The sequence below is a fragment of the Camponotus vicinus genome, unplaced genomic scaffold (assembly GCF_025532165.1).
Source record: "Camponotus vicinus isolate PSW18456_S1 unplaced genomic scaffold, iyCamVici1.0 SCAF_3, whole genome shotgun sequence".
Lineage (NCBI taxonomy): Eukaryota > Metazoa > Arthropoda > Insecta > Hymenoptera > Formicidae > Camponotus > Camponotus vicinus.
Genome location: NW_028141967.1, coordinates 24,512,610 through 24,530,320, shown reverse-complemented (window position 1 = coordinate 24,530,320; position 17,711 = coordinate 24,512,610). Strand labels below are relative to the sequence as shown.

Below are 17,711 nucleotides of genomic sequence, written 5' to 3'. Positions count from 1 at the left end.
AATTTCTTGTCTCTGATGTTATAATTCGATATAGCTCGAGCGAGAGAACTGGTTCTCTCAGAGGCCCTACAGGTCGGAAACGTGCGTCTAATTCAACCGTCCGTGTAGCTGCGATGTCAAAAGCGGAGGAAATTATGAGGAAATGTACGCCCCTCCCCTTTCAAACGAATTCCTTAACTTACATCTTATAAACGATTTTTCGTTGATGAAACTGCTACAATTTGATAAAGCAAGCCTATGAAGCGTACCTTTGCCAGTACTTTGCAGTCTGTTTGACATATCAGACGCTTCGATTGAGTAAGAAGTCTCTTACAGAGAGAATGCACGAAAATATCTTCACGTTAGAATTTAATACTCGATATTTTTTTAAATATCTTTATTATTACATTATAAGTGTTTAAATCGTCTTTGTGAAAGGATGTAATGAATAATGTTGCGGCTCTAAAATCGGGATCGATTAGCTTCATTTATTTGTCCTTTCGTAAAATATATTGAATCCTCTAAATACCTTTTCATCTCGAATTCGTTCCGCTTACAGATGTAATTTTTTTGCGCGACCATCAAGATTACACGCTATATATGTACATGATATATTTTACTGCAGAGCCATTTATACAATTGACACGTTACATAAAATTTACATGAGAAAATGATTACTACGCGCTCATATACGAGGGAAACAAGGGAGATTCTTTGGCCATTACGCGAAAAAATATCGCTTCTCTCGATGACTCAAAAGTTGCGAATATCCGAATCCGAAACATTGATCTTCAGGTACCTTTCTCTTTTGAAGTTCTTAAAATTCTTGAATTTTTAAGGCTGTCGCCTTAGGCAAATATATTCTTCTTACAAGCGCCTCTTAAAGCACTTTCTCTCTTTACCATAAATCTACAAATCCATCCTTGGAAAATTTGATTCGTTTTACTTGTGATTTTTACAGTTTTGCACAATTTTCTCTATTCTATGGTACAGTTAAGACTAGTATCGTATCGACATTTATACTCTACCTAAAGCTTTTAATGACTGCAGTTATTTAACTATGATTGCGTCGCGAAAATGAATATACAATCGATCAAGATATTTATATTTCGCATTAAAATATACGCAAATAAATTGTGTTACTCGAACTTTAGCACAAAACGATTAGCAAGAAACGTTAATGCTAACTAATTGCTTTTAAACGTTGCGAAGAAACGAGTAATAATTGTTGATTAATCAATTTTTTACCGCAACTTTTTACAATTCGAAAATATAAAAATGGCGGTCGAATTATTACTGATATGATTTCTTCTCTTCATCCAAGAGATCTCGCTTCTATTTGTCGTCTTAGGTAAGATTTATTGTGCAGGCAAGATTTACATTTATCGCAATGCAAACATTTACCGCTCATGCTTCATTATTTATACTAATAGACATAAAGTAGACAAAAATCAAATCTTTGAAATTCATGCTTATCTGTAATTTTCTCGCGCGAGTTAATTAATCTTTCTCTAAGAAAATAATCTTCACTCTTAGGCCTTCTTAGCAAATTCCGGAACTTAAGCCTCTCTTTCAAGGATAAAGCACGCTTATCTACATCTCCCCTTAGCTCCTGCTGGTATACTTGAGCGGATAAAGATGAACGGAATAGTGATACAAGTCGCATTTATATAAAACCTCGTTTTAAAAAATATTCGGAAAAGAATTTTGAAAATACTCGATGTGAATTCAATTGTCATCCCATGTTTCTTTCTACAGTCTCCCTTCCCTTTTCCCAAAGGAGCTCAAGAATGCCGAGAAAAGCGGAGAATCTAAATAATGATGTCACGCGCGCAAATAAATCTAAAAATATATCGTACATAATTTGTATAAAATTTACATTATATATACATGTATATTTTCTTTTTGACTTATACCACTATTCGTGAAACAGCAAGACAGATCGACGAGAGCGACTCGATCGCGTCGCGCTCGCCGATTTCATCGTCTACTCGACGATGAAGACCGGTTCGGGGATTTTCTCTACGTGTGGTCCCGCGCACGTGCATCGTCCCCAGGTGCGATTATCAACATTGCGTCTGATCGCACTCGTCGTGGGAAGAATCGTCGTCGCCGCCTCCACCGCGCTTGATAAGCACCCGCGCGTGATTGTTGTTGCCGTGATTATCGGGGCGACCGTCTGCGGTGATCATCTGCACGGTCTGCTGCGGCTGCTGCAGCTGGTGAATCTCGTCTGCCATCGGCCGCTTGCAATCGGCGTCCCCCGGCATCATTCCCGACGTCGCTTGATAGTCACACCTTCTCCTCTCCCGCCATCGGACCTGCGGTCGAGCGGATAAACTGAAACAGTCAACGTTCCACAATGGACTCGACTCGGAGCACGCTGCTGTCACTGGCACGATACGGACGTGTATATCTCTCTTTTTCTTTTTTCTTCCTCTTTTTTTCTCCGCATTACATCTATCTCTGCCTCTCTCGCCGTCGACGGCACATGATTAGTGGCATATATCGCTGCGGTACCGTTAAAACGGCCGCACATCCACATCCCGCGGGGATGTTAGTACGCGGGTGGGTTAGTCGGAGGTATGTGCGTGTGTATGGGTATACGTTAGTCCGCATCGCGCCATTGACGAGTCGTGCATACGGGAATTTCAATCTGGGGGGGGGGGGGAGGTGAGAATGTTACTCTCGTGCGTCAAGCGCAAATTCTCGTTAAAATCGCGAGGCTGCTTTCCATTCTATATCCCGATTGGGAACGCCGTCGAGTGCAGTTACTTTCTAGGATTTTATAAATTACTCTCTAGTACGCGGATCGACAAGGCTCTGCATTCGCGACCGTTTTGTGAAAAGCAGGAGGATTGAAAGGAATTGATGGAAATTCGTTCGGTTTAATTGTAAATTCCGAATTTTTTGTCAAACATCGATATTTTATCTTTATTCATTTTTCCTGTTCCCTCAAATTTTAAATTTTTCAAAGGAGATAATCAAAATAAATCCTTAATCAAAATTAATATATGCTATTTAAAAAAATTTTAAATATATTTATTTTGTATAATGAAATAATGTTATGCAAATCTCAGAACGTTTCTGCTTCTCGGTAACTTGGAAAATTTGAAAAATTAAATAAAAAATAACGTTTCCGTCTGTTACATTATTTTTTATTTATACTTAAATAGATGAATAATTAGCGCACACATTAATTAAGCGCTCGAGCGAAATGGTTAAAAATATGTAGCTGTTGCTTGGGAAAAATTAAAACTATTATATTCCTCTAATTCTGTTCCAACGAGGAATGTAACGAAATAATGATAGGGATGCTGAGAACAGGAAGAAAAAGGAAGAATCGGAAGATTTAATTAAATTAATCCACGATGTGGAAATAAGGAATTCAATTTCACGGAACGAGTTTCTTCTAATCCACCTGTTTTTTTCGCGCTTGTAGCATTATTTCTCGTGGAAAGTTAAGTAAAAAGCTTAGGCGGTGATTTAAAAATCGATTCGATCGCAAAAATGGGCGCTTTGCACGTATCGCTTCGTCAATATTGCATACCGAGACGGTTGTAGCTGTGCAGGAGTTGGCTCGTTTCCGCAAAAGGGCGTTGCCATCCCACTTCCTTTTGAATTGTGCTATTACCTGGCGGCACCACAAGGGAAAATATCATTATACGAAGGTAGAAAACGGGCCGTTTTCCGTAGTCATAGGAACTTACCTCACCGTTGCAAAAGCAGAAAAGCACAGCCACGCAGAGACCCTGGGAAAGAGAAATTACATTTTACCTCGCTGTGTATCGAGCTCGAAGAGAAACGTTTCCGAAGAGAATTCCCGACTCGGGAATTTATTACAATTCCTTGCGCATGAGAGAGACACGGAAGTTTCTTCTCCTCGGTTAACTTTCAAATATTTACCGCCAATGAACTATGAAATTATATATAGTGTACTTTTTCATTTTAAAGTTAGCAAATTTATATTTATTAATCGATATCTCGCACAATTCCCTTTTCCTCCACGCAATCTCCTTATTTCTCTTGAGGAAGACGAGGCTTTTTATGATGTCATAAAGTAAACTCACAAGTTGAATTAGTGTCGCAAATTAATATTTGTGGAAAAAAACGAACAAATATTTCGAGAATAAAATATTCACATCTATATTTTATCTTCACGTATCTTCATTTTAGCTTTGAAATTATTCCCATGTAAATGGCGAATACAACAAATTCGAATGCAATAGAAAATCGCGAGGATAATCGATAAATCGTTTCGTTATCGCTGCACGCGATATTGTTAAGACGCGTCAATGTAAGCGTTTTAACAATCGTGTTTTTCAGATATAAAATGGTTATTCCGAGAGCTTTGAAATGACGGATAAGATAACTAGTTCATTCGATAAAATCGATCAATTAAATTGCGACTCCATCAATGCGATGTAAAGTAATTATACAACAATGCAATCACGTTGGCGGTGTAGTGTATAAATAAAAGCGCAATTTTCTGATATAAAATTTGATATTCGCTCGATACATTGCTTCGAATAAAAAATTTGAATGCTGCCTCTTCTCGATAACATTATACTTTTATTCATCATATCACGAGCATAAAAACAATAAATTAAAAAATAATCATATTTCGTGACGTTATTATATAGTCATCCATGAAACTTATCGTATTATAAAATATATCGCCGAATTATTCTTTCTTTTTAGCATTTCGTTTGTATCTAAAAAATTATTAATAGTTTCCGCTGAAAAGAAATGTACCAAAAAAAGCTCCGTTAAAATTAAACAGTTCTTTTAAATATTTCGCGATATATATGCGTATATATCATATATAACTTGCGTACGTGTATTTTTTCTATCGTACAAAAAATTGTACCTCTGAGATGACTAATTCCTATGGTTAAAAAAAATAAAAAACCGTGTCACGTTTCGCAAACAGCGCACGAACATTTTTGTTTTTGAATACAATTTGTTATTCGTAAATATTTTCAAAATTAAAATTCTCTCTTTTTTGTTGGAGAAAGCTTTTCTTTCTATTCGATCGTATTTTTAAAAATATATAATTTTAATATCGCAAATTATCACAAAATAAATTACTTTGTACTAATTAATTTGTTTATACCATGTGTTACGCGAGGAATTTACGAAACGTGATAAAAATTAATATTTTGCAACGACCCACACAGCAAAATATATCATAGAGAGATCTAAGAGATATCTAAATATCAGAATATCTGATTTAAATAATGCTACTCAGATATGACTGGGATATCTATAAGATATCTTCCAGACTGCAAAAATGTATGATTTTTTCATCTGAGATATGATATCTGATCTTGCAACAAATCAGATAGAAAAGATTATATTTTCGTAAAAATATTATTAGAATATTTTGATAATTAAGATATCAGATATTCTGAAGATATCAGATATTCTGAAGATATTCAAGATATATCAGATATCAAGATATCTCAAATACAACAAAAATTTATTGACGAAATGCTATCTGATTTACGTCTGAGATATAGATTGCTGTGTGGGGACAAATATGCAATGTGACAAATGTGCAATTATGTGTTTCGAAATGTATAAATTAGAATTTTATTTTAATTTATTAGAATTTTATATGTATAAACAATCTCTGGCCTGATTTATTTCTTCGATATTTGTGCTATATGCGCAATATAATTTCCTAAACAAAGCACGGCACGTGCTTTTGGCGACATAATTGCATATAATTAAACTGCTTATTTTAATTTTAATTATATAATAATTAATGTGTGTGAGAAACCTGAAACTCACTTGAAAAGAAGCTGTAATCGCGGAAAGGACCTCGTAAAAATGCTCCCAAGGATGCTTCTTCGGTGGTCGAAATGGAATCACTAAATAGTGAAGACCCAAGAGAGGCACCAAAAGTAATGTGGCTCTAATAACAAGATATTAAGTTTCGCTCGTAAATGGAGGTCATCATTAATAATTATTATTATAAAAATCTACGCTTGGAGATACTAACATTTTTTCACGCTTAACGACAAACTGTCAGCAATCAATTACAATTATCTGTGTTTAAAGTAATAAATTAACATTTTTGTATTATGGTAAATGATTGATAACATTAGCGAAAATTGATATTTATGATAATAATATTGCGTTGATAATTTATCATGATCAAAAATGTGCAAGAAATGTGCAATAGATTTATTGTTAACTTGTAAGAAAAGAATTTTTGTTACTCTCTTTCTTTTATTTTCTCTCACAATGTCTCGTTGTATGACTTGATGCGAAAGATGATGATGTTAAAGGATGAAGAATCCAACTACCTGAAAGCTTGCAACATGGATCTTGAAGGGCGTGTTCCGATGGCAGGACCGGCGCGTAGTTTTATGAGGAGGACTCGCACAATGTTGAATAAGAAGAGCAGATTCAACATGGTGGAAACACATACGGGGTAAACCAGCACATTCACATAATTGCCCTCGTTGATCCAGCATCTGATGGCAACAATAATTAAGATTTGAATCTGTTATCTTCATAAATTGATTACATCTTGCATACTCTATATTTATTTAATTATGACGTAATTTTATCTCTTTTGCAACATGTGCGTTTCTATCGCAAGAGCTACATTAAGGGGTTATGCCTAGTCAGCAGGCTAAAAAAAGTATAATGTTTGAGAATTTTTTTTGAGAAATGTAATAATTTTTTTTTACAAATAAATTTTTATTCAAAAGTACTAATATTAAGGATGTTATTATATATATATTTTTAAATAAAATATTAAAAAATGTAAAAGTTATAACAATTCTCCCGGATACTGTTTTTTAAAAAGCGCTGCGCGATGATGAGTGCTATTTGGAGCTGATTCATCTGATATAAAAAATTCGATAAACTGTAGTTAATGTATGAAATTGTCTAGTAGATGAACGAAGGATTAATCGAAAAATTGTTTTGGAACAAAATGGCAGCCATTTGACACTAAAATATTCTTTTTCGACTTAAAAATACTCATTTTTTATTAAGTAAAAAAAATATTCATTAAAAAAGAAAATCCTTCGTTCATCTACTAGGTTTTTATAAGTAAAAGAAGTCTGTAAAATTTCAAGCAAATCGGTGTCACGGTTTTCGAAATATCTTGCTCACCGACTTTGAAAAAGTGATTTCGAAAAAAACGCGTTTAAGGTTTGTGTCAAGTTTACGTTTAAATAAAATATAGATTTTTTAAATTTACACAGAATCATTTATTCCTGGCCCATATAATTTTAGTTTATTTAAATCTTCGTATATTGGCTTGATAGCGCTCAAAACATCAGAACTTAAGCTTTAAGTCGTGTTTAAACGAAGTTATACATTCTGACGCTTCATGAAACATACACTTATAACTCCGTCAATTTGCATCCGATTAACTTGAAACTTTTAGGAAATATTTTCAATATGATATACTTCAAGGAAATGTAAAAACATAAAAATCGGTTTTTTTTTTTTACTTTTCTGACTAGACCCGGCAATAACTCCTTAAGACAAATATAAAATTAATAATCTTATTTTTCCAACAGCAATTAATTCTGTAATTTTGTTTATCGAGCATTGATATTATCAGAAAATTAAATGTTTGTTGGTTTATTAAAATCGTCTTTGCTTAAGCTAGTCTCTGCATTCATGAGGGAAGAGAATTATTGCAAATCTGTGATGGATCGAAATACTGATCACGTATGGTTCCTCCGATACGATCGTGATATATTTAACGCTTTTATTAATAAGAAAGCAGCAAGTATGAGGAACGGTTTTCGCGTGCATCGAAGATCGATCGATTCAACAGCGACTCCTGTTTTTAATTGAACGCATCCGCGCCGCGTAGACGCTTAATGCCTATAAGTTTCTATCCTAACAAACCTGATAGGAAGACGATGAAAAATGTCAAGGAGGAATCTTTCGCGCGGCGAGATATATACGTGTAATAAATAATGCTCAGAGTAGTGGAAGAAAGACACACACATCCATAAGAGAGAGATTGCAGCTTGCAGCTAGATATTGAACCACTCTGATGATCGGTTATAAAACATTTACCATGCGATATAGTGAGTGTGCTGCAAAAATACATTGACGAAAATAGACGAGTAAGCGAAGACCAGCGGATGCTGACGTTGGATCGAAACGATCGCGAGAAGATTCTCTCCCTTTCTCTGTCTCCCTCCCTCCTCCCGGCAATAAAAATAAAATCTCTTCTTCGGTGACAATATACAGGGTGTCAGGGCAATCTCTTCCCCCCAAAAAAGCTCTTGTAGCTTACCTCGAGAGCTTTGCAAAACACTATAATAAAGTATTTTTTTATCGAGTACTTTTTTATGAGGCTTGAAATAATCTCTTAATTTTACATAAACCATAAAATATCTAGTAAAATATTCATTTTTCGATTATCTTAATTTAATACTTTTATGTACAAAATAATGAGAGGAATCAATTGGTGTAAAGAAAACACATAATTATTTCGAAGAAAAAAAAAGTAACTTGCAATTAACAATTACATATTTTTTTTTAAATTAAATATTTTACTAGATATATATTTTATAGTTTATGTAAAAATTAAGAAATTATTTCAAGCCTCATAACTCGAAAAGTACTCGATGAAAAAATACTTTATTATAGTGTTTTGAAAAGTTCTCGAGGTAAGCTACAAGAGCATTTTTTTGGGAAGAGATTGCCCTGACACCCTGTATACTAGTCACACATATATCGAAAATGGCGGATATAAATCTAACACATGTGATTGTATTTTTGTTGAAATTTCAGGTTCTCTTCTCAGAAACGACTCTCCGATCAATCCGATTTTATTGCATTATTATTTTTTTAATATAACGCTCTTAAAATGAAGAAACTCGACATCCCTTGTGATAAGCGAACATTTCGCAGAATTTCCGCGATGATAACGATCGAATCGACATTCGTTTTCAATACGATATTGTTTACATCGATGCTTCATAACGCAATGTCGATATATGGCTCGTTATCGAGTCGTTTATTTCATCAATGTTCCGATATGTTTCAATCTACGTCGCTCGTAAAGCTATTCGTATACATATTCGCGCAGCGTGTATCCGGTGCTGCCTGGTACAAAGATTGAGTGTGCCAGCCGTATCTCTCCTCGCGTTATTATTTCATTTACTTAGGTACACGTGTTGCATACGGAATATACCCTTTGAGCAACAATTTTAGCATCTCTTCTCCACGAACGGTAAATTTCAAGTGACCAGTAATAGCGGTAATAGTATGCACAATTAGTCTCGTGAATAAATAAATATTCATGTACAGAGCAATAAGCAAAATCGATGGCAGAAATTAATTAGATTTCATCCTCGAATTCCCAAATAAAAGTTAAAATACAGCAACGTAAAGCGCGTAGTGAGATTAATCCAATTATCAATGTATATAAGGCTTACGAGGGAGATCGTTAGTCTTAATAAATAATACAATTTAAAAGTTACGCGCGCGCGGCCCAACAAAATTGCGTCAATTACTTAAACATAGTTGTGCACTTAAAATTTCTCAGCGTACCATGTCGCATTCAATCTTGAAACTCCCGTTGAAAGTTTTCGAGCGGAGCGACAGTGCTCAGTTGCAGTCCACGTGGCTTCATTTAACTATAGAGCGATCGACCATGACGATCGGACTCCGAAATTGTGCGACACGGCGCTTTCATCGGGTCGCTTTCGTTAATTTCACCGAATACGTGCCTCTAGTTTTTTACCTGGCCTTTAAATTTTTATACATGCGCTGTATTTTCGTTTTAAAACGCACCTGTTAAGGGAGCGAAATTCATGGAACTACATAAAATATCGGATGCGAGGCGCGTACCCTTGACGAACCGCTCTCTACTCTAGAAGATAAGTAGACCAGCAACCCTTCTTTGCAGATAAGACCCCGCTTTCTAAAGTAATGATGGTACTCGAAAACGCTGATTCATTCTTGAGGATTTTCTTTCACAGCATGAAAAAAGGCAGCACCGTGAAATATTCCGGAAAAAGTAGCAATATATTTTGTCGATTTTTAAATTTCTAATTATATCTGTTAAATTTCTAGTCATATATATTTATAGCTATTTAAAAGAAAAATTGTAAATGCATAAAATTAGTTTATCAACACATTATTCGTAAATAATTTATATCGCGATGCAAAGGATGCGCAATATATCTCGCACGAAATGTAAATATTAAACAAGAATCTAGAAAGATACATCTTAAATCAAATTTTCTGAAAAACAGAGAAGAGAGCGAGCATATCAAATAGCCGTTATTTGTTGCCCCCGACAGGTATGAAAATATATCTCTAGCTTATTTTCATATTTCCTCTATATGCAAATGTATACAGAAAGACTTTATGTTTCAGAAGACTGAGACATTTATATACACAAGGGATACATACACGAAAATTTATTTCTTTTACAATAAGAAGGTTTTTGCCCGGTAAGTTATGTAAGGCGATCCCTCTATCGTTGGCTATGAAGAGGTCTCGCAAAAACGTTGAACGTGAGGCTTAGAAAGATTTTAGATAAAAAGGATCTTCAGGATCTCTCGTGTATCATCCTCCTACGTGATACCATCACGAGAGTTACGGTGTCTAATAAAAATAACAGAGAATAAAAAAGGAACCGTTCTTGATGCAATTTTTCGCGTGACTTTCCAGCTTTCGTTTGGCAATTTTGTCGCGATACGCAACTTTGTATGTCAACACAGACGGGGATAGACGGGGATCAATGAATTATATCATCAGGTGATATTAAGGAAACGTATCGTGATTCATTAACATTGTGTTATTTTAATGCATTTATTTTATTTAGAACAATATGCGTCAATTTCGCTCGATATTACTTCGCGAGTCAACGAGATTGCAATTTTATTCGCATCAAGCTCATGGACCAAGCGAACACACATCGACAGTTCTCCCTCGGCTGTATATACATAATGGAGAGGTAATGCGATTGTCGCACCGCGGTTTCGATCTTCTACCTTGACGCAGTTTAGTTACCCTGGCGGCGGCGGACATACCTAATTTCACCATCACGTACCGTCCATCGACCGCATGCTGTTCTTGCCGAGAAATTAGTGTCGACCGGCAGCCTTTCCGTGGTCGGCTGATGCCGCGGGTCAATAGTCTCCTCCAACGGCAATCCAAACACTTTAATTAGAAGGCTCGTTGAATCCTCCACTCCTCTCCCTCCCAACCCCCTGTCGTTTATCGCAAATGGGAGAATCTGAGGTGTTACCCTAATTCGGGGCACGATTAGGGCTCAGATAGAAACCAAGTTTTTTACGCACTTAACCGCAATTGGAAAATTGCTTCCTCGTTTTTTACAAATCTTGCTATTATACGATGGTTGAAATTAAAACAGGAGCGTTTCTTCTTCTGAGACAAGAAATGAATGTTACTTTTGCATATGTCAGCATGTAAAGTTCTCATGAAAGTTTCTGACTGGCACCTTTTCAGCATTAAAAGAGATTTAACGTTGCCCTTCCGAGACATAACGTTTTAACTTGAATAAAAGTTTAATAAGAAATATGTTAATCGATGATCTCTTAATTCATCGTTTTATATTCATCTCTTTCTGGGACTTTTCTCAAGCTTCGCCTTCGAATCCATCAAGAAACACTGAGAATGGGAAACCTATCTAACAATACACAATAAATGCGTTGCAATCAAAAGAGAAATTTTAACATCCATAACATTGTAAAACAATAACCATACAACTAGTTTTTCTCTCGAATCGCTCAACGATATTAACAATAATTTAATTTTAGCTCTATAAAAAGCAATGAGTACAAAGAGTAAAATCCTATTTTTACTGCTTATTTTGTGTGTGATAGAAGCTCTTTTCTACTTTAAAGCTCGATATTTTTGACCCAATTAAAATCTTTTTTCGCGAGATAGTATTTCTTTTTTTATTCACGGCATTCCTCTAAGGAATGATCGATTAATGAATTGATACTTACTGCTCAGTGTCTGCGGGATCGTCGCTGCATGCGCGTAATGCCGTGTACAGGGTGACGATTACAGCTGGCACCGGCCAACCGAGTCCCATCAGCCAATTGACTAATTTGTGCTCGCTGGTGAATGCGCTCACTAGCAGCGTGTGCAGGTAGAAGCCTTCGCAGAGCATCCAGGCGTAGTTCGTTAATAGAAAGTAATGAAGGAACGTGTGCAGGACGCGACACGGTATCTGCAAAGCACGACCCAGCTCATAAACGTCTCTTTCAAAGTCACTCAAACAAGCCGCGTTCGTTCGTCAAGTCAATCGGAATAATTGTGCTCATGGAGTTCAAATGCGATATTTCCTAATGATGTTGTCAATAGTCTCATTTTTTAATGGCTACAAATAAATAATTGCACTTTTAACAATTCTACAATTATTATAAGATGTATCTTTGAAGAATGTTTCATGTTTAATTCAGTGTCGCATGATTATTTCGATTAATTTGACATTTTATCGAATTTATATTCCGTGAACATTTATTTGTATCTCTTTCATATTTTTTAAATTCTCGTATCGGCAATTATATTGATAATTGCTGATATATTTTTCTTTATAAATGGATAATAATGTAATAGATGTTCAAGAAGAAAAAAAATATTTCTTTAACAGATGTTATTTTCATTATTTTAATAAATGTTTGAAGTTTTAACATTTCAATACAAAATTCTTATATTAAATTTCATATATTTATACATTTCCTCTTTTCCATATTATATAATATTCTCTGTTACATTTTTAATACATACGTTATTATTAAGTAGCACATCCGTGTTCGCTACTATAAACCTGTACCAAATCAACCATAAAGCATTGTTGATCGCGAACGAGATGAATAGGTTCATATGTAGCGTAATCCGCGCACATCTGAGAGATCTGCGTACAAAAAAAGAAAAGATTTAATCTTGCGTCTCCGAAACCTTAATTTCGTGCTTCAGAGTAATAAAGAAGGATCTGGGAATCCAGCAAACATAATTGGCAAAGCAGCAAAGGTAGGATATCCGTCTAAATTGAATCTAGTTCAATATCTCGAATAAAATCTACTAGTCTACAATTGTAGTATTTCCAATATAATAATGCAGACTTAAATAAGTAATATCTAAAACTTGTCTATCATTCAATACAATACTGATTATATTTTTTCAAATGAAAATTTTACGGATTTTTATTTGCATTTTCTGTATTTTTTGGAGATGATGCAATAGCTGTTTTGCTCATATTTATAAAATTACTAAAGCATTAAAATTATTAAAAATTAAAACAATAACAAAATAATATTATACAATAATAAAATACAACTTAATAATATTTATATATATTTCTGTTTATTAAAATAACGATTTCTCTGTTTTATAAGTAATGCACTTTTGACAGATACTGTACATATATATATTAATATAAAATGATGCCTCTCTTAATGTATTTAGAAATAGATTACAAAGTTCTTTCAAGTAATATGATTTGTGTTGCACACCCATTATAAGATTTTTAAAATCCTTTTTACAATTTTTCCAATATACATAATAGAGTTTATTATCGCGAGTCTAGTTTTTCTTCGATTAAATTCAAACATATCTCGAAAAGTAAATTTCAAAGTTGCATTAGCGCGCAAACACACAAACTTTAATATTCTGTCGATGTAGCGAAGATAATATATAACAACGTCAATAAATTTAAAACTTACCGGAAGTACGTGAGAATTCCTAGGGAAAGCAATAGCGCTACCAAAGATATTGCGTATCCCGTCTCGTAGATTCCATTTATACCCTGCTGCCACTGTAATCGTATTATCAAAAATTTAAAATTTCTCTCGCGTTGTAGACAGAACTAATAACTTTCAGAGTGGCACCTTAATGCTCATTAATTCTTTCTCGTATTATGCGGATGACACGAGCCCCGATCCCATTATTCCCGTCGCGAAATTGCGCAGTTTCAGATTGAAGGTCGAAACTACGACATGGTGAAGAGCGAGCACCGCGAGAATCTGACCCCGATCACTTCTCTGATTAATTATCGTTTCGCCACTGCAAACTAGTCGCATGTGCGCCGTAAAAGGAATTAATACAATGGCGTTCAGATTAGTTGCGTAAAATTATTTCGAAATAAGAAGTATCTCATAATCTAGGTCGTCGTAATCTGAGCTGAATAAGACATCGCTAAAAAAGGGGATGTATTAAATATAAAATATCCTGGAAAATATTTTCTCGAATACCCGTAAAAAATCTAACATTGTTAGAATAAGTTAAAGCGCAGCGTAGAAATGTCAAATATTCGTATTTGCAGAATCGACTTTTTTTTACCAGCCTCTGTATAAACTGGATAAAATTTGCAAAATTAAAAAAAAAATTAAACAAAAAGGCGGTCAAGAATTTTCTTCAAAAAAAAAGGAAAAATTGCAAGGCAACAAAATAACGCAAATGAAACTTGTTTCGTGCAATCAAAGTGTTGATTCAATTTTCCTTTTTTTTTTGTATCAACGGAAATCCCCGAGACCTACGAACGCGAAAATTCGTATCTGGCTACAATCCCCTGATTATTCCGGGCAATTTTCATCTGTTGTTAAAGCGCTCCCTAGGAATGACTCGACTTGATTTTCTCGGAGGAATTTTTTTGGTTGCCGAAAAGATCGACAAACTTCGAAACTCTGTTCGTCAACGAAGGAAGGGTCACGAGAGCATCGAACAACCTGCGGTTAGCAATAGTCGGGAGTAAAAAATTGCGTTCTCATATTTTTTTCACCCGAGTGACGCGGTCGTCCGTCACCTGTCGTTTTAAAATTCATTCGCTTACAAGATCCTCCCGTGTCCCCCGGGTCGCCCCCTTTCCTTCGTCCATTCCCCTGGTAATCCCCGTACTTCCTTTACGCCGGCACATGCAAATCTTACCGCATCTGCAAAGCAAAGTCGCCCAGTAATAAGGCTTTGTAACGTTGTCCTACGTATGACAAATGTCCGCCAGACACGAAGTATTTATGAGACTAGCCGACCGGAAACCTGTCTCATTGACCTGCGTCAAGGGCAGGTTCTTTCGGGTCTGAAAAATTGATCGATGCGAGTCTGAAGCTGGAAAGGATAGCAAATTCGGAAGCCCGACTATGTAACTATGTGCCACGCTTATTCGTGTAAAGCGAAATAAGACGTGGCTTGTCGTGAATAGAAATCTATTTTCATATTTATCAGGACTGTTGGAATGAATGATGTTGCAGAGACATCACGAGAAGGGAAAGCACTAAACCCCCTGCTCGCCGAGGTCGGAAACCGGCATTACTCTTAACCGCCATCGTACAAACGTCGCGTTACTTATTAACGCTACGCTTGCACGAAACCTCGTACAAGTCTACGCTTTCATGCCCGCTACTTGTGGATAAGGTGCTGCGGCTTAAGTCGCGCGCAAATGCAAATTTCATATTTCATCTTTTCCGAACATAATCTCTGTGGTACTAGGATATACGAATATTAAAAGACAAGGAGAAAAGAGATTTACAGAACAAAAAGAAATAATCCACGTGTGCGCGAGGTTCTGTATGAAATTTTATGATTAGATATTGATCCATGTATTTTGGCAAGACTTGTCAATCGACGCATGATACTCTTCTTATTTACTGATTAAAATTCCTCCTAATTACTAAAATTATCATAAGTATTTTATCGGAAAATACATTATAATATTATATACATTATTATAGTTATCGCAATAATAAAATTTCAAATTTATTAATCTCATGAGGAATGAAAAGATCGCGTTTCAATGTTGAATTTATTGCTGAAGAAGACTAAAACATGTCAGATATGATACAGCTTGAAAATGAAATACGGCAAATTCATTGAATTTGATTCGGATATTTTGAATGTGAATGTCATAATTATGAAATTCAAGCCTGCACGGAGCTTAAACGGAACTCGCATACCGGGTCACATGTGTTTCACGCCGGGCTACAGTGTAGTCGACGCTAAATAATTCATGAAGTTCGGAAGCGTACGCAATCTCCAGATACACTCTGAGCTCTATCCTGAAATTACACGGCACTTGATAGAAAAGCCACGAGTCTCTCTCTCTCTCTCTATCCCTCTTCTCTCGGGCCGGACCGGATTAAACGCAGGTCCCGGAAATTATATCGCTGCTGCATGCAGGGACATGATAAATTTTATCAACGTGAACAAACGATAATTGTATTGTATATTCTGAGCTGCCTTCACTCTTGGCTTTATTATGTATCGATAGCAGGAATTATCTCACATGTACATTACAGCTTATTGTCATTTGCATGCGCGATCCGTTTATATTAGGAGACAAGACAGATCCTCAATTTCGCAATACCTGTCGTATTGTCAAATTAAAATCGGGCTATCGCTGTTTACCGACTGCATTGGATCTCGCGTGAACGCGACGAATTCAGTTGGAACGTGACAATATCGTGCGATATCATCGATTTAATTATGAGAGAGCTGAGAGAATTTAATAAAACGATAAGTTAATATAATGAAGCAAATAAAAATATATTAAGTAAATATATATTATAAATATATATTGTAATTAATTTAACTAAATATATATTCAAGTAAAAAAATATTTTAATTTATAAAATATTTTTATTTTTTGAGAGATTTCATAAAATACGTATCAAATCAAATTTTGTACACAATCGAAATCTATCAAAATTGCAGTTTTGCAACCGTATAATAAATTTGCAATTCAAGTCAGAAGAAAACAACGTCAATCGTATTTAAATAACTTTGTTACTACTATAATTAATTTAACTAAATATATATTCAAGTAAAAAAATATTTTAGTTTATAAAATATTTTTATTTTTTGAGAGATTTCATAAAATACGGATCAAACTAAGTTTCGTACACAATGAAAATTTATTAAAATGGCAGTTTTGCAACCGTATAATAAATTTGCAATTCAAGTCAGAAGAAAACAACGTGAATCGACGATATTTAAATAACTTCGTTACGCTTGTAGGATGAATTCTACTTGACCTTTCATAAACGCCAGATTACTAAAGGTATGCCTTTTCATAAACGTCAGATAACTAAAGGTGATGGTTTATAACTGCATACCGCACAGATAATAATTCATCTCTCGGTTTGCGTACGTCAACCTTGACACTTCAAATAAATTAACTATCATAATTTATAGTTATCTCTGAGATACCTAAAAGAATAAGCGCTAACAAACTGTCTTCATCTCTTGTGTGTTACTGGATTATACTATCTTTTACGACCATCTCTTCTCTCGAAGGAAAATGTACGAAAAAGTTTCTCTCGTGACATAGAAACGCTCGAAACTCAAGAGAAAGTTCAGGAACTTTCGAGCAAGTTAAGTTTCGGAGCTTCAAAAGAAGATAACGAAATATTATTTATCGTTTAAATATGAGCCAATTCAAGTGATCTCTCTTCATTCTTGAAACTTTTTGATGCAAGCATGATGTTTCATTATGTGTAGAGACACTGAAATCAGAGATTGGACACGAGTTAGTTACTTTTGATTGATGCCATTTTTCTGCTATTCCCGCTGATTTTTAAATCTGTTAATAAAAAATACAATAAAATTAAATATAATTTTAATATTTTTGTACAATATTTACTTTATTAATTATTATACTATATATGCTTTATTGATTATTATTATAAATAATTATTAGCTTATTATTATAAATAAGATTATTATTATAACTTATTATTATTATTAAGTTACGCATTTTGCATTTAAAT

At 34.8% G+C, this 17,711-nt stretch overlaps 1 protein-coding gene across 7 annotated transcripts in view; it reads right to left on the bottom strand.

Annotated features, from left to right (window-relative positions):
- Window positions 1-447: 447 nt before the first annotated feature.
- Dh31-r (Diuretic hormone 31 Receptor) overlaps window positions 448-17,711 on the bottom strand; it is a 151,750-nt gene continuing 134,486 nt past the window's right edge. For 6 of the 7 annotated variants that reach the window (XM_083092979.1, XM_083092980.1, XM_083092981.1 and 3 more), the window contains 8 exons: window positions 13,677-13,768; window positions 12,742-12,868; window positions 11,955-12,181; window positions 6,294-6,464; window positions 5,776-5,899; window positions 3,690-3,731; window positions 3,530-3,613; window positions 448-2,300 (listed from right to left, as the gene is read on the bottom strand). In XM_083092979.1, the coding sequence (XP_082949105.1) occupies window positions 2,046-2,300; window positions 3,530-3,613; window positions 3,690-3,731; window positions 5,776-5,899; window positions 6,294-6,464; window positions 11,955-12,181; window positions 12,742-12,868; window positions 13,677-13,768 (1,122 nt within the window). In that variant the 3' untranslated portion in view covers window positions 448-2,045. Of the gene's footprint in view, window positions 2,320-3,529; window positions 3,614-3,689; window positions 3,732-5,775; window positions 5,900-6,293; window positions 6,465-11,954; window positions 12,182-12,741; window positions 12,869-13,676; window positions 13,769-17,711 lie in introns of all 7 variants that reach the window. The other variant, XM_083092985.1, reaches the window with a different exon arrangement.